The 27380-nt window shown below is 45.4% G+C and overlaps 1 protein-coding gene across 4 annotated transcripts in view; it reads right to left on the reverse strand.

Annotated features, from left to right (window-relative positions):
- The window catches only part of CAMK4 (calcium/calmodulin dependent protein kinase IV), a 291954-nt gene that overhangs the window by 133792 nt on the left and 130782 nt on the right, over positions 1–27380 (reverse strand). For all 4 annotated transcript variants that reach the window (XM_006134451.5, XM_025190384.3, XM_025190385.3 and 1 more), the window contains one exon: positions 724–786. In XM_006134451.5, the coding sequence (XP_006134513.1) occupies positions 724–786 (63 nt within the window). The remainder of the gene's footprint in view (positions 1–723; positions 787–27380) is intronic.

A 27380-nucleotide genomic window follows, 5' to 3' on the forward strand; every position in this document is an offset into this window, starting at 1 on the left:
CAGTTAAGCAATTAATTGGAAGTATTGTTTGTGGTGCCTAATTATTTGTTTTTTGCTTTTTTCCTCATCTGGGATCCTTCTGTCTTTCGTCCCTACATACTCACCGCTCATAACTCTGCAACCCTCTCTCAAACACAGAAAAATTAGAGACTGCTATCTTTACAGCACTTCAGCACATCTCCCTGAGTCTTACAGAGGAAGTCCCTGAAGACAAATGTAATGCTGATAGGTGGAATGGAACCTAGAACCTCTGGAGCTTAGTACATGAGCCTCTACAGCTTGAGCTAAAAGCCAGTTGACTCTCAGTTAAGTCTGTAGAGCACACTCTTTCTTCCTCTTTATAAGTGGTCTAAGTACCTCTACATGGAACAGTACACCATCTCTAGAAGGTGTGTGGGTTACACAAACACAAGGCATTCCCTTCTCTCCAGGGATTAATAACGATGACACTGCTAGCTGGCTCTATTTATCCTTTTTCTGCAAGGTTCCCCTTTAAGCAAAAGGCTTGTTTTTGTAAATTGTCTCTCTCTACATGGCAGAAACTTTAATAATTTACTTTAAAATGCAACTCTGACCTAGTGATCTTAGATAACGCCCCAGATATTTATTTGAAGCCTTTTTAGTGCACAAGGTGAGCTATAAAGATCATTACTGTGGTATGAGAAACTAAATACATTGTTAATGAGAGCCACACAGTGAAACACTGTAAAAATACCCACTTACAATGTTTGGATGTGAGAGGCGAAGGAGAACGCCTATTTCAGTTCGGACAATTTTCTTGTCTACCTGGTTAAAAGAAAAAAAGTTGTGAAATGTGTCTGTAATACTCATCTTAGAAACTTCTAACAGTATTACAGGAAAACCTCTATGAGCAGAATGCTAGATTTCTTAGGATAATGATCAATGTCTCTTCCACAACTCCAACAGCTTATGTTTCCTATGCATAGAAGAGAACCGGTCTCCCCATGCTCTAGAATAACGTAAAGTTTCTCTCTAGAACATTCACATTGCAGCAAGCTCATGAAAGACAAGCCTGAAAAAGAGGCTAGAGATTGTATTTGCTATTCTGCCCCTGTGTATCTCCATTACACCATGGGATGGATATAGCCCAGCACAACGTGTTTAACAGTGTAAGCCAGGTTAGTCAGGAAGGCTCCTTCACACATAGGTGGAGTTTATGCCTTTGTGGCATATTTTGCTATAAAACCAAAAGGTGAATATAAAGGATGGCACTGCCTGGGCCCAACACCCCTCAACCAGAGCCTAAATCAAGGCATAAGGGTTGACTTGCTTCAGAGACACATCTAAAGCAGTGGTCTCTAGGAGCTGGTCATTCAATTCACTTCTGAGGAGGACCCTCCTCCCATTTGTTGCTCAACAACCACACTCTTCCCAGACCCGCTTTCTTCTTCCCGACTCAGTTTCCACCTTCCCTTATTACTTATAGAGTGTTTTAGTTTTAGCACATTTCACTTATAGCAACATTGAGGGCCAATTCCCCCACAGTTGGCCCAGCCCTACTGTGCTGCAAGGTCATTCAAGAGGACAACTGTGCTCCTCCTACTAGTCAGAGGACGAGGGCTAACCCCCTACCAGGCTTGGAAGGGGGAGGGCGCTGTGTACTGCATACTCAGACACTGAAGTGCACAAAGAAAAAATACCTTTTATGTTTGAAAATGATATGAGGTTTATTTTATTTATTTAATTAGGGTATAACCCAGGACAGGGATTCAGCCCACCTAACACTTTGATCTGGCCTGTGGGCTGCTTTCTATTTATATCATGTTACCCATGCCACCGAATTTCCTGGAGGTGGCTCAGGCAGCAGGATCATATTTAAATGGCTCACAGCTCATGGTCGTGGCACTACCTTGGTAGGGGCCAGAGCTGCAAGTCCTTTAAATAGCCACAGCAACTGTGGACAGCTGCCAGGCTATGAGGTAGCGGTGGGGCTGGCAGCTGTAAGCACTTTCCTGTGTTTTTAATTCAAAGCCTCTAGTTCCAGACAACTCTGGGGGATGCTAGTTCTCAGCCCTGTCCCTTCCAGGGTAGAGACGGCCCATGACCATGTACAAAAATTCGTTAAGTGGGCCCCCCTGCAAAAATTATTGGCCACCCCAGGTATAATCAGTAAGTTAATGGAGGAACTGTCCTAGTAACAGACACTTTCATACAAGCAAGCAGCATACTGAATAATACTAATTATTAATATCTCACATGTCCCTAACTCAGTAAGAATCAGTAGGTTAGTCGTCATCAACATGGATAAAGTTAATCCTGTTATAACGAAACGAGCATTACTATATGGAGGATTTTTACCTTCGAGTGCATTTCAGCATTCTTGTACAGGCTTTCAGAAATTCTAGGTTTTTTATTTTCTAGCATAGTTTGTAGAAACGTTTGTGATATAATTTTTTAAAAATGGATGGTCCTGGTACATTAGCTGGCCTGCGGGAAGGGAGTGTTTCTTTGTTTTGTTTCATTCCAAAATTCAATATTATCCAAAGGAATTCACCCTGAAAAGTAGAAAACTGCCTAATGAACAAGTAGAACCTTATACTCAGGGTTTGTGCCTCTATTAAGGAGACATATTCTTGAGTACTTATCAAGGTTACGACTAGAAAGTAAGAAATAAATGCTTTTAAAAGCTCTCATGTTATAGAAGCAGATACCAAATGGACGGAGAGGCAACACTGCTTAAACAAAAGCTTCCTAAATTTTGCTTCAACAGGGAACAAATACAGCAGTTGTTTTACCAGTGATAACAAACTTCATTTTCATTTTCAAACAACACATAAAAAGCTCAAATCTCCTCCATTTACAGACCTGTAAATCAGCTGAAGTCAATGGTTTTATAGTAGGGTGGAAGTGGAATATGCAAGTACAGAATTAGACTTGTGCTTCTTTGAAACAGCAGCAATGAAAAGGGACTGAAATGGTCAAGTGAAAATCCTGTGTGGACTTCTCTGTAAAGCTGGTTCATATTAGCAAGCCCAATGAATTTCAATAAAGGCAATCAACGGGGACTACTCACAGAATGTGTCAATCAAACTGGCATCAGAGCATAAGTCCCTCCAAAGACCCAGCCTGCATTGGAAGCAACATCTTTGTATTCGTGTTCTATCTGCACCCCTTAAAAAACAATTTGTGGAGCTCATCATCTCAGCATGGGCCATGCAGGCTTATGCCAAGGCAGAGACTAGGGATACTGAGTAATACAAGTAGACTGCAAGCTTCCTTCGGCAGAAGCTTTTCCAGAAGAGATCTGCCAGAAAAACTTTTTTCAAGAGCGTGTACACAGCAAAAGCGCAATGAAAAAATGATGTACTTTTTTGAAAGATAGCGTCCACATTGATTGGATGCTATCTTGCGTTTCAGTTGCGATTACTGTGGATGGAGTGGCCATCAGTGCACCTGTTCTTTTTTCTGGAGGCTTCTTCTTTCGAAAAAACACTCTGTTGCGTCCACACACGCCTTTTTCCGAAAAAGCTTTTTTGGAAAAAAGGCTTCTTCCTCATAGAAAGAGGTTTACTGCTGTCGGAAAACCCCCTCTGTTCTTTTGACTTTCTATCGAAAGAACTCAATAGCAGTGTGGACGTAAGTGTAGTTTTTCTGGAAAAACGGCCGTTTTTCTGGAAAAGCTATGCAGTGTAGACATACCCTGAGTGTACTAAATTTGTACACTGGACATTTTTTAGGACTTCCAGGTAAAGCAGCTGCCTTGTTTCTTGTGAGCCAATATAAAAACTAGGAGGCTGTGACTGTAAATAATAAATAATGGGCATCGTTCCGCAAATCATAACTCGTGAGCAATTTCTCGACATCAATGAGGCTATTCGTCTGCCTAAAGATTACTTGTCTGAGTGAAGATTTGGAGGAACAGGCTTTGAATACTTACTAAATTCTCAAGGTTTAAGGAGATTGGAGCTTGATGAATTCTGGACTTGTTTTCTTACTCTCTGTAAAATGCCTGTCTATCTCAGTGGGCATCAAGCAAATACATTCAAAATATTGTAGAAGGCAGTTATTCCTCCATGAAAACTAGTTAAATGAGGCAATCTACTTTCTCTGGCATGCTGTCAGTTTCAAACTGAACCACACACAATTCATTTTCTCTATTTTTGGACATGTTCATGCATTATGAATATCTGGCAACAGGTATCCAAAAAGGCTATGTCTACACTACAGCAGCACAGCTGGACTCACGTAGCTGCATTGCTGCAGCACTTCTGGTAAAGAGTCTCAAAGCCAAGAAGAGACAATTTTCCCATCGGCTTACTAACTCCTGCCTGCATATGAGAGAGTAGCTGTGTTTGTGGAAAGCTTTCACTGAAGTAGTACTGCCCATGCTGGCATTTAGGTTGGAGCAACTTGCGTAGCTCATGGTGTAGATTATTCATACTTGTGTGATGTAAGTTATACTGAAGTAATTTGTAGTGCAGACATGCCTGAGTTTTCCTTTGGGACCCAAACGGGCATTGCTAGGGTACAAGAAAGAACTTAAGGAGCAGGATTTTGACTTTATCTGCCTGATGGCAACGCGAGGTGGTTTGGGCACTCGCCCGAGATTCATGTACAATTCCCTACCCTGCCACATTCTTCCAGTGTGACACCAAGCAAGTCAGAGTCTCTGTGCCTCAGTTCCCCTTATGACAAATAATGAAAACAAATCTTCCATAGCTCAAAGAGGTGCTTGGAGATTCAGCTGTTAAAAGATTCTGAGGAGCTATGATATTGCAGTAATGGGGGCCATGTTAGTACCTAGGATAGTTAGATATTTGTAAACCGCCTAGAAAGCTAAAAATGGCTATGGGGATAAATCTTACAATCTGAAGTGTGTGTGTGTGTGGGGGGGGGGAGATAAATCTTATAATCTGAAGTGTGTGTGTGTGTGTGTATTAAAAACAAAAATCTTGTTTACGGTAAGAGCATTAGAGAGGCCATGGTATATTACCTCTTTCATTTATTTTCTTACTAACTCATATGCAAAGTGTCACTTGTACCAAACATATGTCATCACTTAATGTGGTCCAGTCTCATCCATGCATCTACTTACATCAGGCCTGATTTTAGTACTAGATGTTTATCCTGGGTACAAGTATCTACACTTTGGTTACTGGGGTTTGTCTATTCCTGAAGGCAATCACTTTACTAGGAAAACAATTACCGTATATACTCGAGTATAAGCTGACCCGAATATAAGCCGAGGCACCTAATTTTACCCCAAAGAACTGGGAAAAAATATTGACTCGAGTATAAGCCTAGGGTAGGAAATGAGGCAGCTACTAGTAAATGTAAAAAATGAAGATAGATACCAATAAAATTACATGAATATTTATTTCAAAGAAAAACAATAACCTAGCTCTGTAAGTGGAAAAGGGGGTCAACAAAAACAATATGGTTCTGCAGGCACGGCCACAGCTCAGCCCCCGCCGCCCCCGCCCCGCAGCCCCCACGTTCCGGCCCCCTCGCCTGCCAATGAGCCCCCTCTAAACGAGCCAGCGGGGGGGGGAGGAGGCTGTGCGAGACCCGGGCCGGGCGTCGATGGGCCAACGAGCCAGCGGGGGGGGGGGGGGGGAGGCTGTGCGAGACCCGGGCCGGGCGTCGATGGGCCAGTGAGCCAGCGGGGGGAGCGGGTGCCGGTGCTGGCTGGATTTTACCACGGGAGGGGAGGGGAGGGGGAGCAGGGAGCAGCGGCTGGTCCTTGTGCACCTGCCCCAGAATCGGGCCCAAGCTCGTGATCAGGGCTCCCGGGCGCTTCCAGAACAGACGCCCACGGTGCCGAGTCGGCTCCTGGCCCAGCTGTTCCCGAGCTCAGCGCTGCACCCGAGCGTCATGGCAAACGGCCCCAAACGCCCTTCCTCCCACGCGGCAAGGGCCCATGGTGCCGGGCAGGCAGGGGCTGGGGGGCCAGGAGAGCCAGGAGGGCAGGGGCTGGGGGGCCGAGGGGGCAGGGACTGGGTGGGCCAGGAGGGCAGGGGCTCAGGGGGACAAGGGGACAGGGGGGCCGGGAGGGCCAGGAGGGCAGGGGCTGGGGGGGACGTGGAGACAGGGGCTGGGGGGGACAAGGGGACAGGGGGGCTGAGAGGGTCAGGAGGGAAGGGGCCGGAAGGGCCAGGAGGGCAGGGGCTGGGGGGCCGGAGCTCCGGGTTCACGCGTCTAGACCCGGCTGGCAGCAGAGACGCGCTGAGCCCGCCCGCGAGCAGGAGGTTGACTCGAGTATAAGCCGAGGGGGACATTTTTCAGCACAAAAACTGTGCTGAAAAACTCGGCTTATACTCGAGTATATACGGTATACACCTGGGAATAAATATTTTGAAAACATTGTATTTAGATCACATTTAAATTCTTGCCAATCTATTATATATTTTGTTTGTGGATTTGAAGTCATACTTCATACTTCATGATTACCTGTAGATACCAAACTTTGCGTAAACAAATCCTGCCACTTAAGTTAGCTGAATGCACTACTTTTTACATTGGAATACACTGGATAAAAGGTTTAAATAAAAATTACAGTAGATTTCCGATAATCCAGAACGTATGGGACCTAGGTGGTGCCAGATTATCAGATATGCCAGACTATCAGGAGGTACTATAAGCTGCTTATACTTTGTGTGTGTGTGTGTGTGTGTATATATATATATATATATATATATATATATACACACACACACACACACACACACACACACACACACACACACACATATATATACACACACACACACACACACTGTATACATTATATACTGTATATAAAGTGTTCTTAACCCTTTTTATTATACATACTGTATACAGTACAGGCAGTCCCCGGGTTACGTACAAGATAGGGACTGTAGGTTTGTTCTTAAGTTGAATTTGTATGTAAGTCGGAACTGGTACATATTGTAGGGGAAACTCTAGCCAAACATTTCTCCAGAGCTCAGTTTTATTCTCCCACACCTCACTTCCCTCAGTCCTTTATTCTCAAGCTGAGGTGTCTGCTGAGAAAAGCCGCTCCACGTCTCCCTGGTCTGCTGCGGGGGGCGCTAGCTTCACGTCTCCCTGGTCTGCTGGGGGGAAGCAGCTAGTGCGGGGTTGCCTCACCCTGTTTGTAAGCAGGGATCCGATGTAAGTCGGATCCATGTAACCCGGGGACTGCCTGTATACTGTAATATTTTAGGGTTTTTTTAAGCCTTTTTTACCCTTTTTGCTCAGTTCAGCTGCTGTTACCTTGTGACTCATTTTTTGCTGAAGCTCCCTCACTAGGCTCTTGCCATTTTCATGCCGGACTATCAGGAGTGCCGGACTATTGGAGTTTTACTGTATTTTTGTTTTTCATTGGAAAAAAGTCTTGACTATTACGATTAAAGTTCATAAAAATAGTTGCTAGCAAAATTAAAATCAAGTCACCTATTCAACTGTCATTGTAGTTCAAAGAAAATGTTTACTATTACAAATCACAAGATAATTCAAATCAGTTATGGAAAGATTAATGGAAGCTTTACGAGTTTCTGATTCAAATTTACTATTTATGGTAATTATTCAATAAAATGAATGTTTGAAGTTGAAATCCTATAAATTTAAAACTGTTCTTTTACTTACCATTTGCAAGCACATTAATAAAAAATTCTATTACATATATTTAATTTCTTGAACTTTCCTATAAGTGTAATCTACACAAAATGACTTTGCCTATCAACACCAAGTCTCACCTGCTAGTAATATATATTTGTATAAATGTTAGTAAGCTAACAGAGGAAAAAATGGGCCTAAACCTGAACCATTTATCAAAAAATACCCCACAACTCTAAATGTTTGGCTAAAAGGCACTCAGATACGAACTGTTAGTCTGAGTTGTGCAAACCAATATCCATCCAATATGTTTTCACCAAACTAGAACCAATCTGGATTTTACCTGGATGCACTTTACAAATTCAAAGCCTGCATCGGCCAAGACAGCTTCTTTGAGCATTGAATCCTTTCACATGTTGCATGCTATTTTTGTGAGTAAGCCATAGGGCTATTTACATAAATAGATACTACACAGTGAGCGTAAGTGCTCCAGAATCAGACCCTTTGCTCAGCAGCAGTAAAATCTATGCTAGCTGACAGCAGTTCATGGGTTATGCTAGTGTAGTGACTTTCCTTGGCTGACTAAGGGATTATCCTTTGGTTTTAATCTATTCTAAAAGAACTACAGGACATTCCTGAACAGTCATTCTCCTCAGTTGTATTTGATCTCTGACTCTGAGCATAAAATCCCCTCTTCCTTTGGAAATCTACCAGGTGAGTTTTACTACCTTGTGAACGCCAGGTTTGGGTGACTTAACAACCATGAGAGTTAACAGGACAGTTTCCCAAAGCCAAGTCCTATATTGTAATCCAGTTAAAAAGCAAATCATAAAAAGGTATGTGTGTGTCTTCTTTAATTTATAGAATGCTCTCTCAGGCTAACAAAAGCTGGTTCACCTATTAGTTCTTTGCTGCTGGCCCTTGGCAAGAAGTCTCCAAGAGCAAGGGCATAGATTCAGACACAGTGCACGGCATGCCATGATTTATATCTTTATTTGCACGCTTTCATGGTTTATCTGGGCAGACATCACATGGAGCATTAAAATGCCAGAAGCCAATCAAGAAGCAGGAATTGTTATGAAGAGTGACATGGCACTGTTCTTAGGCAGTCTCATTCCTATTTGTATTCTGGTGCACCTCCACAATATGCTAAGCACAATCTACACAAAAAGGAAGACATGTTCCTGCCCCCAAACACCTTACAATATAGGCAGCCTATGAAGGAGCTGAGACAGGGCCGTATCAAAATACATACAATTCTGATATGCATAATCACTAGGGTGAAGGTCAAGTTGAGATTTATTCATATAAGAAATGGATGTATTGTGTATTTTAACACTTCAGCTCACATTCTGATTATTGCTTGTCCTCTCAAATTGTGAATTCTCTGGGGCGGGGATTGTATCTTCATCACACAGCATACTGTGGGCACTGCTGAATACGAAAAATAAGTGATAATAATTTAAATGAAGTATGTGTGTCAAGTGGTCTTTAGAGCCCTTCCCAGACACTAGGGTTACCAGATGGCTTAAAAAAAAAAATACCGGACATACTTTATCCAGATGGGGGAGGAGGGCACCAGCCTGGAGGAGAGCGGGGCTGGCCAGGAGGTCAGGGCGGGGGGTACCAGCCAGCGGGAAGCAGGGCTGGTTGAGAGGGGGTTGGAGTGAACGGTGCTGGGCAGGGGGAGATCAGGGGGCAGAGGGGAGAACCGGCCAGTGGGAAGCAAGGCTGGCTGGGAGGGAGTGGGGATGGCCAGGGTGGGGATGGGGAGAGAGAATCGGCCAGTGGGGAGTGGGGCTGGCCCGGGTGCATGCAGATTCTGGGGTGCTGCCCATCCCGCGCACAGTCCTGGCGAAGCACGGGTGAGTCCGGCCCCAGGGATTCCATCTGGCCCAGGCTCTGCCCCCCTCCTCTGTACTGTGTTGTTGCGTTTGCCTGGCTGGTGGACATGCTCAGGCAGTGCAAGCGTGGCTACCAGCCAGGCAGTACACAACTACGTACTGATACACATAATAATAAAACTTACTTAGAAAATACCGGACATTTATATGTCTGGTATTCTCTCAATTTATTTCCCAGACAGAACCCTCAAATACTGGACTGTCCGGTTCAAAACTGGACACCTGGCAACCCTACCAGCCACTTCCCAGGAGTAGAGTCCAGTTGCTTATGCATAGTTGGCATTAGGGATGTACGGGTATGTCTACACTACCACCCTAGTTCGAACTAGGGAGGTAATGTAGTCAACCGGAGTTGCAAATGAAGCCCGGGATTTGAATTTCCTGGGCTTCATTTGCATGTTGCAGGGAGCCGCCATTTTTAAATGTCTGCTAGTTCGGACTCCGTGCCCCGTAGCTAGGAAGCCTAGTTCGAACTACCTAGTTCGTACCGCGTGTAGCCGCAGGGCACGGAGTCCAAACTAGCGGACATTTAAAAATGGCAGCACCCGGCAACATGCAAATGAAGCTAGGGAAATTCAAATCCCGGGCTTCATTTGCAACTCCGGTTCGAACTAGGGTGGTAGTGTAGACATACCCTAAGTGACTAGTTGAGTCCTCAACTAGTTGCTTTCTCTCTCCTCCCTCTTCCCCTCCCCCCAAAGAGGCAGCAAAGGAGAGAGCAGGAACTGGTGGAGGGGCTTAAAAGCCAGTTCCCTCCAGCACCATCTCCGCAGGGTGGCAGAGGTGCAGTGGGGGACTGGGCACAAACCAGGAATCAGCTGTCCTGTCTTGCACCTAGCCACAAACACTGCACCTCTGCTTTTTAAATGTAATAAGAGTCAGTGTTTAGGACCAGGCGCGAGCCGGGACAGCTGATTCCCAGCTTACACCACGTCCCCTGCTGCTCCTCTGCCTTTTAAATGAACAGTGCTTCTACAAATACACTGCAAATAGAAATGGGAAAGGTTTAGGAATACAGATGAAAAGTTCTGTTTCGGAGACTATTTGCTTGAAATAGAAAGTGAATGTCCCAAAACAAATGTCAGAAAGGCAGGTGCAGATACAAGACTGAGTAAAAGGGGAGAAATTAAGCTAGAGAAACAAAGTTAGGGACCATTGGCACAGAATTGGAGACATGGAAGGAGATAAGGTAGCCAAGAATGCGTTTGCACAGAAAAAGAAGACAGGAATGAGGCTAAAGGGCTACCAAAAGGAGTGAGAGTTTAGGAAAAATTTTAAAACATGGTAGAAATGTGGTTAGCAAGTTTGGGAGAAATCAGGAAGGACACAGTCGTGTAAGCCCAGGGGAGAGAGGGAAAGACTGAAGGGATTGTGACAGCTATGAGCAGAGTCAAAAGTGGAAGATGTAGCCACTGGACACATAGCCACCCCCCACTGAAGTGATGACTGGCTGGACACAAAATGCCTTGTTTGTACCTCTAGCTTTCTTAGCTAAAGCCTGACATAAGAACTAGACAGGTCCTGTTATGAGAGTTTCCTATTGAGGAGAGGTGCTTATTCAGCTGTTAAGCTGATGTGGACTACATAATTTTTGTTAAGATAAGCAAATTAAGGCTGTTAAATTGTGGTTAACTGAGTAGTTGATAGGAACTTCCACTGGGGCTCTTGTACATTTCAAAGGAGGAATGTGGAACTCCGTGTGCAGCCATGGCCAGCCAGAAGTCCCACTGACTCGGGCTGCACACAGGCGTGCCTGCTTTGAAATGTACAAGAGTCCCCAGCAGGCACGGTTGTGCATTTCAAAGCCATGGAGCCCGGGATCAGTAGGGGACTCCCCAGCCTACCCCAGGCTCCACGGCACTGCCCATTTGAAATGCAGCCTTGGCATTTCAAAGGGGCAGCGCCGCACAGCTGAGCCGGGGGTTCAGATGTGAGGTGTCTGCCCCCTTTGAAACACCGCCTCTGTGTTTAAAAGGGGCAGTGCTCTGGAGCCCGGGGTCCCCAGCTGACCCCGAGTTCTGGGGAAATGCTGCCAGAACCCAGGATCAGCTGGGGAGTCCCCAACTAACTCCAGGCACCACGGCTGCCCCTTTGAAACACCGAAGCAGTGTTTCAAAGGGGCAGCCACCGCACAGCTGAACCCCAGCTCAGCTGTGCGGTGCTGCCCCTTTGAAATGCCACCTTGGCATTTCAAAGGGGCAGCACCATGGAGCTGGGTCAGTTGGGGCTTTAAAGGGGTAGTGCCGCACAGATGAGCTGCAGATCAGCTGTGCAGCAGCTGCCCCTTTGAAACACTGCCTTGGGGTTTCAAAGCAGCAGCGCCACACAGATGATTCCCAGCTCAGCTGTGCAGCGCTGCCACTTTGAAGTATCTCTTTTTCCCTCCTCCCTTAGCTGCCTCTGTCTGATAGAGGCAGTGGGGGGGATATGGGGAAATTGACTAGTAGACTGACTATCCGATAAGCATTTGCTTATCGCAGGGTTGGGCAAAAGGGCCTCTGCGGGCTGTATCCAGCCTGCCAAGCAGGTGTATCCAGCCTACAGAGGCCCTGCTGCTCCCCCACCCCAGGGCCAATTAGGGCCTGGGGAACGCAAAAAGCCTTCTCCACTCTGCCCCTACCCTGAGAGCAGCATGTGACGCTGGATGGTGTGTGGGCAGACCTTGAGGAAACAAGTAGAGTTGCCAGGTGTTCGGTACTAACCTGGACAGTCACACACACACACACACACACACACACACTCAGAAAGTACCGGGCACCTAAAATGTCCACACACACACACACACACACACACACACACACTCAGAAAGTACCGGGCACCTAAAATGTCCAATATTTAAATGTCCGATGGTTAAACCATCTGGCAACCCTAGAAACAAGGCAAGGAGGTGGCTACCAAGCCAGCCTACCGGCTTCTGTTGAAAGTTTTGGTAGAACTGACACATACCTGTGAAATGTTTTGATTACATCAAATCTCCATTTTCTGATGGAAAACTATTTCATCAGAAAATTTCTGCCCAGCTCTGCCCAGTAATATCTCTAGTAATATTTCTGACCAGCCCATGACTTCTGTTTGAGCTCTAACACAGTTTTTAAAAAGAGATCTGCTCTTGTATTTACGATTTAAATGTTGGAGAATATTCCATGTCCCCAGGTAAGTTGTTCCTGGGTTAACTACCCTTGCTGTTAAAAACATGCCCCTTATTTCAAAGGCAGGACGTGATGAATATTACAATTTACAAAATCTCTGATGACTGTATAACATCCACTTGCGAGAGTACAGAGAAATCCACAATAAAACCAGTACAGGCAGTCCCCGGGTTACGTACAAGATAGGGACTGCAGGTTTGTTCTTAAGTTGAATTTGTATGTAAGTAGGAACTGGTACATATTGTAGGGGAAACTCTAGCCAAACATTTTTTTTAGTTTTGGATAGCATAGGGAAAGGTTAACTCCCCTCTAATGTTTGTTTTGCTGTCTGTTCCCCTGTTCAGAAGATTTCACATCTATTTCTGTCCCTGTGACAAACTCAGGACTAAAGGAGTAACTCATCAAATACCAAACAGCTCTGCACCATGCTTTGAGCTAATAGCTTTATTTCCACACACCACCCAGGGTTCTAGGAGGAGGGTCCTTTTTTTGCTAACACAATGAGGCCAGCACTTTGTTTGTTTTGGTGGAGTCTTTGTTTGCCCAGGGAGCCCAGCATGTATAGGGGGAGGAGGGGCGGAGAGGCTGCTTTTGTCTGCTGTTCGGCAGCCTGTTGCTCAGGGGAGGGGGCAGCCTGTTGCTGGCAGGGGGGGAGGGGGGAGGCATGCAGGATGCGAGGCCGCGGGGGGGGGGGCGGGCAGAGGGCATGGGGAGGCACTTTTCCTCTATCGGCAGCTCTGCGGGATCCCTGTCCCTGTGGCCAGCTGCTGCAGGCAGAGGCCAGTTGGAGCCGGCCGAAGAGGAGGAGGAGGTGGATTCTAGGACCCAGGTGAGCGAGCCCCGGGGACGCTGCTGCGCTCCGGGAGCCCGCCATGTATAGAGGGGAGGAGGGGCAGAGAGGCTGCTTTTGTCTGTTCGGCAGCCTGTTGCTCAGGGGAGGGGGCAGCCTGTTGCTGGCAGGGGGGCAGCGGGCGTGGGGAGGCACTTTTCCTCTGCCCGGCAGCTCTGCGGGACCCCAGTTGGAGCCGGCCCGAGGAGAAGGATGATCCTAGGACCCAGGTGAGCGAGCCCCGGGAATGCTGCTGCGCATGTGCGGGAGTTGCCTCACCCCGTTCGTATCTAGGGATCCGACGTAAGTCGGATCCACGTAAGTCGGGGACTGCCTGTATAAGAAGCCTTCCTAGAATATGAGTCTCCATATTGGCTCATGGCTTTTGGACATACAGGGTCCAATACTCAGCTTACATAACACGACTGAAGACAGTGGATCTGTGCTGATTCATGCTAACTATAAATGAGACTCATTTAGGAAAACTGGGGAATACACTGAAAAGAAAAACCAGTGGGGCAGAAAATTCCAAGCTGTTTATATTTAATCAAGTTTGGATAATATTTTTCAGTTATACTAGAGCAAGTTAGTCAAACAACAAAACAGAGCATTGATGGGGCAAACCATAACAGCCCCCTATTAATTATAAATAAAAGGCTATTCCGTTGACTGTGGGCTACAGATAGGGCATGGATTTGACATCTAGTGAAGATGACTGGGACACTGGTTTGCCTTTTTGAGCAAAGTTAAGAGTTTTTATAAAGTAAAGGTTTTGTTTTTTAAGCCAGCCACTCTGCAATATGAGCCTTTCCAGCAACCTCAACAGCCATCTCTTAGGGTATGTCTACACTAGCCCCCTAGCTCGAACTAGGGAGGCTAATGTAGGCATTCGAAGTTGCAAATGAAGCCCGGGATTTAAATATCCCGGGCTTTATTTGCATCTTCCCGTCTGGGCACCATTTTTAAATCCCCTTAGTCTGAACTAATTGCCCGTGGCTACACGCAGCAGTCAAACGTTAACTCGAACTAAGATTTTAGTTCGCGTTAACTGTTACACCTTGTGGAATGGACTTAGTTCGAGTTAACGTTTGACTGTCGTGTGTAGCCACAGGCAGTTAGTTCGTACAAAGGGGATTTAAAAATGGTGCCCGGATGGGAAGATGCAAATAAAGCCCGGGATATTTAAATCCCGGACTTCATTTGCAACTTTGAATGCCTACATTAGCTTCCCTAGTTCGAACTAAGAGGCTAGTGTAGACATACTCTTAGTGAGGCAATGACTCCTGCATCCAGGTTGTCAGTGAATTGTCTTTAACAAAGTTTAAGAGTATTGTCAAATACAATATTTGAAATTACTTTTTTGAGACTTGAGGGAAAGATTGTGGTTTCTGGTAATTTAAGTTTTTTCCCCACACTCTCAAATGGTTCAGGAAGCAACTTGATGGAAGGAGCAGGGAACAAAGGCCTGAAGGATAAACAAAAGAGGAAAGGGGAAGCATGAAAAATAAAAATCATTTAAAAACAATCTTTCATCTTCTAAGCTGGGTAGACTTTTTGCCTCCATCTCTACTTGAGCTGAATATTGTGGTGCTGTAGAACACACATCAAACATACAATAAAGCACAGAAGTAATTGTATAGCCCTGCAGTACTTTTTATGCATCCAGTAGAGAGTTTTCACTTCATACTTTGCTCAACCTTTTGCAGTTATTCTAGAAGTCAGTTTGCATCCTTAATGCAAGTAAAGAAAAGTAAAGTATGCACACACATATGTCCAACATGTAACCAGCTGCATCTGCAAGGGCTGGCAGGGATGTGGGTTGAGGCGGAACAGGAGCAGAATTTGGGGTGGATAGGTGGGGCAGTGGCAGAGCAGAAGTGGGGCCTGTGGCAGGAGTGTCTGCCTTGGGCCTCGCTTCCGGAAACTGTATTAATGAATCTGCACTTAGCCTGTTAGGTACCTACTTTACTGCTTGTGTATGTAAATAGCTTACGGGCCCAGAACATCCACCCCTTATTGTAGGCCCCGCCCCTCCTGCCCTGCCCCAATGTTCCTAAGTGCAACAGACTCTGACTCTACGCTCTGAGGGTGGTGTACTCGAGAACACTTATTCACTGATGCTTAACAATTGACCCACTTTAATCTGGGACAATGCTGGTTATACATCTTGTGAACAGAGTAAACTGATACGTGAAAATTCTCATAACCCAAGCTTGACCCCAGATGCACAGAGCCTTCCTTTTTAACTTGTATTGTGAGAACTGTATTTGAAACATCAACTTGAATATTTTTTCTACTCTATGTACCATTCTCTAGCGGGTAGAAAGTCATAACAGAGTCCCTGCCCAATAAGCTTCAGTAGAAAGACACAGAGAGGAGTGAGGTACTTTATTACTTCAGTACCAACCAAAACAGAGATGTTGTCAGAGGTTTTATGAAGAATAAAGTAAGCAGAACGTGGAGGCTGCTCAAAGTGTAGTTGACAGAGTGAAAGGAGACATGAAGTTGGGAATGAGAGGAGGACACAAAGGTGCAGTGGAGGGTGAAGTACAGGATATGTGGGAGACCTATAGCGGTGAGTAGGTAAGAGATGGAGATAGAGACTCAAAGGAAAGGATTACGGGGCCATTTTAGGAGGCACTATTTTCACGAGGTTCCTAAAATATTTTTGATCTTATCATCTGTATAGGCCTATCCTAGATACATGTTGGCATAACACAGCACCTAGTACAAATGGAGCTTAGAACTCAGAAGGACCTTGAGGTACTATTGCTACACAAATAAATAAAAGAAATAGGTTTAGACCTCAGGACAAGATGTTTATAGAAACTCTTATCTGCCCAGAAAGGTAAACCAGGGTATCTGGTCATCTTCAGTAGATGTCAACTGCATGCCCCATCTATAGCACACAGTCAGTGGAATACCCTTGTATTGATATGGCGTGGGTGGCTTCTCAAGATGTCCAGATAAATTGTGAAGCCAGATTTATTGTATATATAGTCTAGGCTACACTTGTGACACTCATGCATAATCTAGGTCCTGTATATGAAATCAGTCATATTTCTGTTGAAACCAGCACTCTTGCTCCCATGCACAGGCAGTGCTACTCTCAGTCATGCTGAGCTGAGTTAGCTGAGGACCAGCACTCCGCTTCACCAGGCTAAGCTCCCAATGTGGGGGTGGAAAAGTGGATAAGGGAGAACAGGCTGGGCCACCTCAAGATTCCCCAGTCAGAGGAATCTTCTGTTGCTCTGTTATAGCAGCCAGACCCCAGGCTGCAGATGAATGTTAGATATAGGGATCAAGAGCTTAAACAACAGCTAAAGAAAGAAGCAGAGCAGCATCATATTTTACACCTTGTTATAAAGGATTGAGAGACTGGATCTTTAGAATGTATTGTATTTTGGTTCTAATTGTCAGTATCTATTCAAACAAGTCTCATTCTCAATTTCCAAAGCCTGTTAAACTGAACAGATGAATACCCAAAACTCAAAAGGCATTACACTTTACTACCTCCATTTAGATGCTATCTTACGACTAGAAACTATGCACTGATTTCATTGCTACTGTGGATGAGCAAGAAAAGCAAACTTTATGGGACAGATTATACACCTATGTCTGCCCACACAGATTTCCCCATTTTCATATAGCAGAGGTCTCAGCCTTCTTCCCCTTGGGATGCTGCCTCTTTGCATGGTCTGTGGAAGGGTTGGAGACTGGGAGGCGATGAAATCTTGGAAATTATAGAGAAGACATACTACAGCAGGGAACAGCAAGAGGAAAAGAAGGGGAACAATTTTAAATATCTTTAAATCCTAGAGCTAAATGAGGAACACTGCCTGACTGAGGAAGAATCATAAACACGGATGCAAAAATCACAGCTATATTAGTTGAATCTGCAGAAGAAAGATCACCATATATATAGTAGCCTAATGTCTGACTCTGTAATGCTGGCTGTTCCCTCTGGGCGGCGCTGTTGCCTCCTGCCGTGGCGCTCAGCTGACTTCTGCACCGCTCAGCCGGGCCACCGCGTGGGAGCAAGTGGCGCAAGCAGCCATTTGGGGTCTGCACTTCCCACGCAGCACCAGGGAGAGAGAGTGAGAGGCAGGAGGGGGAGAAGAGAAAGAGACAGACAGAGAGGCAGAAGGCAAAGGAGAGCTGAGAGAGAGAGGGGGAGGCAGTAGGAGGAGGAGGAGAGAGAGAAAGAGACCGGAGGCTCAGGACAGAAGACCAACGTGGAGGAGAGACCTGAAAATCCCATATTATGATGGGCTAATTGGCTAGTTGAGGTAATAATCTAGAACTCAGGAGATGTGGGCTCGATTTCCTACTGGAACTTTGCGCTAGCTGCTTAGTCTCTGTGGTCAGATCCTCGAAGATATTTAGCATCCTAAATACCTGTGAGAACCTGCATCTCTTAACTTCAGTTTTTAGTCTGTAAAATGGGGATAACGTTGCTCTACTCACAAAGGTCTTGTGAGAGTAAAAGATTCAAGATTGAGGCACTCAGATATTACAGCAATGGGGGCTATACAAGCACCTAATATATCTAAGTAGAGAATCAAGTCTTCATAATAAGACAGATATAGAATTAATTTTTCCCAGTGTCTAAATTAAAAGAAAAAGCCAAAAATCCTGTTATGTAATCTTCAGCGGAACAACTCCTTCCTTAATGTTACTGAAAACTAAGTTGTAGCATTCTCTTGACCTCAGGCCATTGTTTAGTCTTTGCCCAGTTACATTAAAATCTCACACCTATTCACTTTAAAACACATTTTTTTAAAAGGTCTACTTTTTATTGTAATGTGATTTTACTATGACCACAACACAAGGAAGAGGTGAAGTACACTTAAAAGAAAAACAAAGAAAGTTAAAATTAGGGTAAAATGCTAAGATAGTTAACTATCTTGTAGATAAAACCTAGAACTCTGCTAGTTAGCTACCGCTGAAAATCTTTGTTTAACATTTTAAAGACATTACCTTTTTTTAAAAAATTAAGAACCCTGTGGTAAACATTGAATTCTAATTTTATTGAAAAAATTATGAACCAAAGCAATTAGAACGCTGTGCAACAAAACAAATAAAACAGTTGTATTTATGTTATTTCTGTTTTTTAATTGAAATACTTCCAGCTGGTTTTCAACTGTATTTACATTTTCATATTAGCACTCCATTTCTTGGAACCAAGCCCACTTCAGGTTTTAAACATCTGCTAGTGAAATGAATGCAAAGCAAAAATAAGTTATATCTTTGAAACAGCACAATAGTTAGTAACAGTAGGGGTGCTTACACAGAAGGGGCAGGAATACTGAAGAAATATTTTAATTTGAGTTTGAAGCGCTAAAGTTACCCTTTTCTCTAGGAAGAATATGGCTGCTTGCTCAGACTGGCAGTAAAATCAGTATGAAGAAGAGGTTGGATAGTTGTCATGATAGTCAACCCAGCTACTACCACTCGCTGCAGCCAAGCACACCTCACTCTGCTGTCTTTATCCTGGTTTTGTAAGATGTTCTGTCCAGACCACACACAGAAAGGTAATCAGACAAGATCCCTATCTTCATGGCTCTCTCCTGGGCAACTGTCATAAGGAGTTTCATAAGCTAGTAGGTAGTGCACAGCCAGAGCTTGGTAAAGACAAAATAAAAAACATTTTTGTAAAGGGAGAGATTTGCCTCCAACAGAGGCCAGAGAAAAATCAGAGCAATCTCACTAACTACAGGCAGTCCCCAGGTTACGTACAAGATAGGGAGTGTAGGTTTGTTCTTAAGTTGAATCTGTATGTAAGTCGGAACTGGCGTCCAGATTCAGCCGCTGCTGAAACTGATCAGTTTCAACAGCGGCTGAATCTGGACGCCAGTTCTGACTTACATACAGATTCAACTTAAGAACCCCAGGCATCCCCAAGTCAGCTGCTGCTGAAACTGATCAGCGGCTGATTCCAGGAAGCCCGGGGCAGGGGCTTCCTGTAGTCAGCCGCTGGTCATTTTCAGCAGTGGCTGACTTGGGGACACCTGGGGCAGAGCAGCTGGGGTGCTGCTGGGTTGGTCCAGTAGCGCCCAGAGTGGTGCTACGGGACCAACCGGCAGCGACCCAGCTGCTGTACCACAGGTGTCCGGAGCAAAGCCGCGGAGCACGGGGGCAGCAGGACAGCCCAGACGCGCCGTGGCTGTCCTGCTTCCCACAGGCTCCGCGGCTTTGCTCTGCTTTGCTCCCCCTCTCCCTGGTCTGCAGACCAGGGGGACGGGGAGCAAAGCGGCGGAACAAGTGGGCAGCGGACAGCCCAGATGCGTCTGGGCTGTCCGCAGCCCGCGTGCTCCGTGGCTTTGCTCTGCTTTGCTCCCCTTCTCCCTGGCCTGCAGACCAGGGAGACGGGGAGCAAAGCAGAGCAAAGCCGCTGCCCGTGTGTTCCGCCTCTTTGCTCCCCGTCCCCCTGGTCTGCAGACCAGGGAGATGGGGAGCAAAGCAGAGCAAAGCGGCGGAGCACGTGGGCAGCGGACAGCCCGGACGCGTCGGGGCTGTCCGCTGCCCGCGTGCTCCGCTGCTTTGCTTCCTCTCCCTGGTCTGCTGGAGACCAGGGAGACGGCCCCGTTCGTAACTGTGGATCCGACATAAGTCGGATCCGCGTAACTTGGGGACTGCCTGTACCTTCCCAAACCAGAGACTGACTAACCCAATCTTGCACCATATGCCATGCAGAGAAATACATGAGGATCTGGAAGGAATGAGGATATCTACCATTGGATCTAAATCCTCTACCTGAATGCCCAGGCTCTTGGCAACCCACTGCAGCAATTGCTGCGGGACCCTGTAGTCCTCCAGGGCCTCATCTGGAGAGGAAGAAGAGGAGGAAGAAACCCCAGTAAGGGACATTTGCTTTCTTTCCCTTCTGTGCCCAGTGGATCCCATGGTGATTGAGGTCGCTGGGCTGGTGTCAACACGGTTTATGCCATGCCTCTTAGTTCAAGAAACGAATACACCGTTGCCCAGGTTGTCGATGCTAATGCTGTGGGTGGTGGGGCCATTTGTGACGATACTGCAGAATAGATGGTGCAAGTCCCAAAGGGGCAGGATGATGGCATCGAAGTGATGGAGCTATCCCAGATCCTGCCAATGCCCATGGTGCTGGAGGAGATACAAAAGTGGCCAACACCGTCAACATGGCTCTGGAATGCGACCCCTGGCTCCACCTTTGGCTTCGGTGAAAAGCCCAGGTTGTCCAAAAAAAACCACGGGGGGGATGCCATTGTGTGAGCCACAGTTCCAGTTTCATGATAATCTATTTCTGCTCCTCTGAGATCAATAGGCCTCGGTCTCTGACTCTGAGGTTTCCAAAAAGGGGAATCACGAAGCAGTGGTACTTCAAGGTGCTGACAGTCTGCGCTGAGGACCCAGGGACCAACGAGGCTGCTGACTCTGGTGTGGGACCAGGGAATGGTGCACCAGGGATGGGAACTGTTGGGACACCATTTCAAGCTTTTACCTGACACTACCAGTGCTGGCAACCTGTCCCATCTAGATGAGGAGAATAGTGCTGTGAGATGGAGTGGGTCCCTGGGATGCCTCAAACGCCTCTAGGGCTGATGGGAGGTGCAGCTCATGGCTCGGGCTCAGCAAGAGAGAAGGGCCCAGATTTGACCATCCTCCCACGAGAGCAGGAGTTGATGTGACCAGCACCGGTGATGGGGCTGCACTTGCATGGCTCAACTCCCATCTTACAATGGCTGGCTCCCAGGATCTGGTTAGGGGAGAACGACTCCTCTCCGGCCTCCTCTTCTGCAGCACTGGCAATTCAGACCACTGCTTGCCTACAGCATGAGAGCCATGAGTGGAGCCAGGATGGTGCGAAGAGTCCTTGTCTTTACTCGGCACTGATCCCCTTGCCAATACTGCCAGGGCACTACATGCGGAGGAGGCGGCACTCAGCACAGGGTCCACCAACCTGGGTCAAAATGGGGGTGGAGTGTGGCTTCAGGCACTGAGCCCTGTCTTTTAATATCCTGGAGTGAAACCCCTGCAGATCATATAGCAATCCTTTTCATGGCTCTCCCACTTAAGACTTCAAACATGAAGTGTGAGCATTGCTTCTGGGCACACACTTGCAGTGGTCTTCACAAGACTTGAAATCTGGAGATTGTGGCATACCACAGTGCTGGGATAGCACTGGAAAGGAATTTCCCCCTCAAAGGAAACTTAAGAACTAAGCACCTAGTAACTACTTAAACTATTAGCTCCCTACACAAAGCAATGCACCTGTCATGACAAAAGAACAAGGAGAACTCCCAACTACCCATCACTCATGGTAAGAAGAAACTGAGGGGGTGGCAGATCAGTAAGGCCCTACACTGAGCACCATGAGTGCACCTGGACTGACCCAACGAATACTGCTAGGGTAAGAGTCTTCCAGTTACTGTGCGCGTGAACACCTGATTGGAATTGACATGAACAAGCAGTCAAAGAAGCAGCAGTGCTTTTCCACTCCAGCTCCTGACCCTGTGCTGTCCTCCCCAGCAGCGCAGCTCCATTGGAGTCAGGCTTCCAAGGCTTCCTCAGCCAGTAGCTAGTAGTGGCATAACCATTAGGTTCAGAGGAGAAGGGACTAATAATATATTAAACTAGCCTCAGGCTGCCTTAATGTATTTGCAGATTTGTTGCTAGGTGCCAGGGGGACTATGCAACTCTGCTCTCTCCCCAATCCTTCTTTATTCCCAATCTCAGGTGCCTATCTCTATGCAGATTTTGGAAACAAAACATGCAACAGGTGCAGAAGCAGCTGACTGTCCTTTCATGCAGGAAATTGGGGAGGGAAGAACAATGAATATGAAAGTTGCCCTCTAAGTCTGGATGGGAGTGGTGAGGAAAACTTTGGGATACAAATTGCCTCAAACAAATTAATTGTTCACTCAGTTGTACCTATTTAATCAATGTGCATGTAATTTGGTTCCTTCTGACTACTTTAATCACTTGAAGGATGTTCTTTAGCTATAAGAGCTATTCGTTCAATACTACAAATTATGCAATAAATCAAAATTCTCTGAATTGTACCATAGTAAGGTGAAAAAGTTTAATTTCATATATTCTTTTTACCAGTTTGGCTAACTTGTACACTTCTGAACAAGTTAATCCATCAACATCAAAAATTAAAGGTACCTAATTAACTGTAAATTAAATGCAGTGGAAAAAAAAGACAATATGTCACTTGTTCTTGACTTAATGTCTTAACTCTAGGGATGACTTACTCATGAAGTGAAAACTAATTCAATTTAAAAGACAGCTGAAAATATTGTTCTGTGTTAAGTGGTTTTACACATCATTTGCATTATGGTGTATAATACTACAATGGAGATTACCTGTAAACAGACAATGTACAACAGGACAATATTTTTGAATGCTGAGTGAGATTTTTTTCTGTTGTGAGGGATTATCTAGTAATACTGACAAAAGCACTTTTCACTTTCCAAATGTTATATTCCAAAGTAGTTTGTCAGTAAAAAATTACACTCACTAAGCCAAAAGCTCTAGATCATAAATATCAAAACCAGATATCAATCTCACTTCAAACAAAACATTATTTTAATTTCCTTATTCTTTTACCAAGTATCATATATATAGTACCCCAATGTCTGTGAGTCTGTAACGCTGAAATACTGGCTGTTCCCTCTGGGGGCGCTGTTGCCTGAAATGCTGGCTGTTCCCTCTGGGCAGCCCATGCTGCATGGGGATTGAGGGCCCAAATGGCCGTTTGCGCGGCTTACTCCCTCGCGGCAGCGCAGCAGAGCTGCGCAGAAGTCAGCCGAGCGCCACAGCGGGAGGAGAAGAGGGGCGGGGTGGTGATGTACATGGCCAGGGGGCGGGGCCTGGCCGCGTACGTCACCGCCCTGCCCCCTTTTCGTCTCCCGCTGTGGCGATCAGCTGACTTCTGCGCCGCTCAGCCAGGCCGCCGCGGGGGAGTCCAAACAGATGCTTGCTCTCCCGCGATGGAGTGCCACGGTGAGAGGTGAAAGGGAGCAGAGTGGTGACATGCGGCATGACAGCGGCTCCAAGCCCCGCCCCCTGGCCGTGAACGTCACCGCCCCGCCCCCTTTCACCTCCCACCGTGGCGCTCGGCTGACTTCTGAGCTGCTCAACCAGGCCACTGCGTGGGAGCAAGTGGCACAAGCGACCGTTTGGGCTCTGCGCCCCCCATGTAGCATAGGGAGTGCGGAGCCTAAACAGCCATTTGGGCTCCGTGGTCCCGAGTGAGAGGCAGGAGGGAGAGGAGAAGAGAAGAGAGAGACAGAGAGAGAGAGGCAGGAGACAGAGAGACACGGAGCGAGAGACCGGAGGCTCAGGAGAGAAGACCGACATGGAGGAGAGACCTGAAAATCCTGTTTTATGACAGGCTAATTGGCTAGTTTATATAAGAAGAACCTTAATGTGCTTTTCTATAGACTGCTTATTTAGTGGAATTTAATTTTGCTTTAAAACTGAATTCTGTAGAAGGGGATGGAGGGTGAGGAGAGGCGTACAACTATTGAAGTCTGATTCCTTTTCTTTAAGAGACAAGACTGGATTTGAACAAAAGAAAGCCAAAGTTTTTTTCCATTATGCTCCATGATTTCTTTATTCATAAACATTTTAATGAGATATTTTGCTCAATTTTCAAATGAAAAATATGTAACAATATGAATCACGAATAACATTTAATGACAAAGATGATTAAAAAGCAATACATCAAAAAAAAAAAGCAGTCCAAGAATACAATAGCTACTGCTATAAGCAAAGAGTTAATTAAAAACTTATTATTTGCCAACAGTGACTAAACAGTGGTATTTAGGGTTCTAATTCTCTCTGAAGTTAGTGGCAGAACTCTTTTCAGTCATTTCTTATTCCCAGAATAAACGGGAAATGTATCTCAGATGCCATGTTAAAAAATAAAATAATTTATTTTTATACATTTATATACAGTTACACAATATTTGTGTTTTCTTTTATAAAAATCTAAGATACTGCCTATTAACACACTAGGATGGTCAAGAGATTAAAATTAATTGCAATTAATCATGCTGTTAAATAAAACAGAATACTATTTATTTAAATACTAGAAGATTTACCTGGCATTGCTTGGATGCTTAACTCAATTCATTTTTATTTTTCTTCATTTAAATCTTTGTTTTGCGGTGAGGCTGGGGATGAGGGATTCAGTATGCAGACTGTCCTGGGGAGAGAGGACTACCCCAGTTCTCTCTCACTACAGTAGCTTGGGGCCAAGTGAGATGCGCCTCTCCATGGCTACTGCCACTACAGTAGGCACAGGCAGAGGAGGGGTGCACATCCCCCGGCCAGGGCAGGAACAGGTTTGTCTGCCTCCTGCACTCCCAGAGTGAAGAATGCAGAAACTGTGCATTTTTCCCTCACTCCCTGATGAAGGGGAACAGCCAGCAATGTTCCCATACAAATCGGGAGAGAAGGGAACTTCAACCACCCCCATCCTGCCTAATGGCACATGGCAGGTGGGAGGCCTGGGCACTCCTAGACTCCTTTCACCTGCATAGTGATTATCTCTCTCTCTCACACAATTTACTAGGAGTTCTTAAACTGACAGGCTCACAGAAAATCTCTCAAATATATAGTAGACTTTGGGTATTTTCTATGTTTTCAGATGTATAGATTTCATATACAACACAATACGAAGTGTACAGTGCTCACTTTTATTGATCACAAATATTTGCACTGTAAAAAAACAAAATAAATAGTATTTTTTATTTACCTAATTCCAACTATTGTAGTGTAATCTCTCATGAAATGTAGAATCATGTACAAAAATAATTGCATTAAAAAACAAAACTATAAAATACTTTCGAGCCTACGAGTCCACTCAGTCCTACCTCTTGTTCAGCCAATCACTCAGACAAACAAGTTTGTTTACATTTTCAGGAGATAATGCTGCCTGTTTTTTGTTTACAACATCAACTGAAAATGAGAACAGGCATTCAGATGGCACTGTTGTAATCATTTATGTGCCACATATGCAAAACATTTTTATGCTGCTTCATGCTTCTACCACCAGTCCATAGGACATGCTTCCATGCTGATGACACTCGTGTGTGTGTGTAAATTAAATTTGTGAATGAAATTCCTTGAGGGAGAACTGCACATCTCCTACTCTGTTTTATCTGCATTCTGTCGTATATTTCATGTAATGACAGTGTTGGATGATGACCCAGAACCTGTTGTTTGTTATAAGAACACTTTCATTGCAGTTTTGACAAAACACAAAGAAGGTACCAACATGAGATTGTTAAAGCATTTGACTCAAGGATATGAAGCATTTAAGAATATGAAGTGTCTTCCAAAATCTAAAAGGGATGGAGTTGTGGTGCCTGTTTTCAGATGTCTTAAAAGAGCAACACTCCAACGTGGAAGCTACAGATCCCAAACCACCAAAAAAGAAAGTCAATCTTCTGCTGACGACATTGGACTCAGATGGTAAAAATGAACATGCATTGGCCCATACTGCTTTATCATTATCAAACAGATAATGGAATGTGTCCTCTGGAATAGTGGTTGAAGCATGAAGGGACATATGAATTTTTAGCACATCTGGCATGTAAATGTCTTGCAACACCAACTGCAACAATGCCAATGTGGATGTCTGTTCTCACTTTAAGGTTGCATTGGAAACAAGAAGCAGGCAGTATTATCTCCACACAAACAGAGAGGAACTAATAGGCGAAGTGGAGGTGGGTGACAACCTGGGAAGCAGAGATCATGAGATGGTAGATTTCAGGATCCTGACCAAAGGAAGAAAAGAGTAGTAAAATACACACCTTGGACTTCAAAAAAAAGCAGATTTTGACTCCCTCAGAGATCTGATGGGCAGAATCCCCTGGGATGCTAACATGAAGGGGAAAGGAGTCCAGGACAGCTGGCAATATTTTAAAGAAGCCTTATTGAAGGCACAGAAAAAAACCATCCTGACGCGTAGCAAGAGAGGCAAACATGGTAGGAGACCGGATTGGCTAACAGGGGAAATCCTTGGTGAACTTAAGCACAAAAAGGAAGCTTACAAAGAGTGGAAACTTGGACAAATGACCAGGGAGGAGTTTAAAGGTATAGCTCGAGAATGCCAGGGGGTTATCAGGAAGGCGAAAGCGCAAATGGAATTGCGACTGGCTAAGGATGTGAAGGATAACAAGAAAGGTTTCTACAGGCATGTTAACAAGAAGAAGGTGATCAGAGAGGATGTGCGGCCCCTAATGGATGAAGGAGGTAACCTACTGACAGATGATGTGGGGAAAGCTGAAGTACTCAGTGCTTTCTTTGCCTCTGTATTCACGGACAAGGTCGGCTCCTGAACTTCTGCGCTAAGTGGCGCAAGATGGGATGAAGATGGACAGCCCGTGGTGGGTAAAGAACAGGTTAGGAACGATTTAGAAAATCTAAACATACATAAATCCATGGTTCCGGACTGAGTGCATCCGAGGGTACTGAGGGAGTTGGCAAATGTCATTGAGGAGCCTTTGGCTATTATCTTTGAAAAGTTGTGGAGATCGGGAGAAATCCCGGATGATTGGAAAAAGGCAATTGTAGTGCCCATCTTCAAAAAAGGGAAGAAGGATGATCCAGGGAACTATAGGCCGGTCAGTCTTACCTCGGTTCCTGGAAAAATCATGGAAGGGATCCTTAAGGAATCCATTTTGAGGCACTTGGATGAGAGGAAAGTGATTAGGAATAGTCAGCATGGATTCACAAAGGGCAAGTCGTGCCTGACCAATCTGATTAGCTTCTATGATGAGGTAACTGGCTCGGTGGACATGGGAAAGTCAGTGGATGTTATATACCTTGACTTTAGCAAGGCTTTTGATACGGTCTCCCACAATATTCTTGCCAGCAAGTTAAGGGATTGTGGATTGGATAAATGGACGGTAAGATGGATAAAAAGATGGCTAGAAGGCCGGGCCC

The sequence above is a fragment of the Pelodiscus sinensis genome, chromosome 6 (assembly GCF_052426305.1).
Source record: "Pelodiscus sinensis isolate ZL-2025 chromosome 6, ASM5242630v1, whole genome shotgun sequence".
NCBI classification, from domain to species: domain Eukaryota; kingdom Metazoa; phylum Chordata; order Testudines; family Trionychidae; genus Pelodiscus; species Pelodiscus sinensis.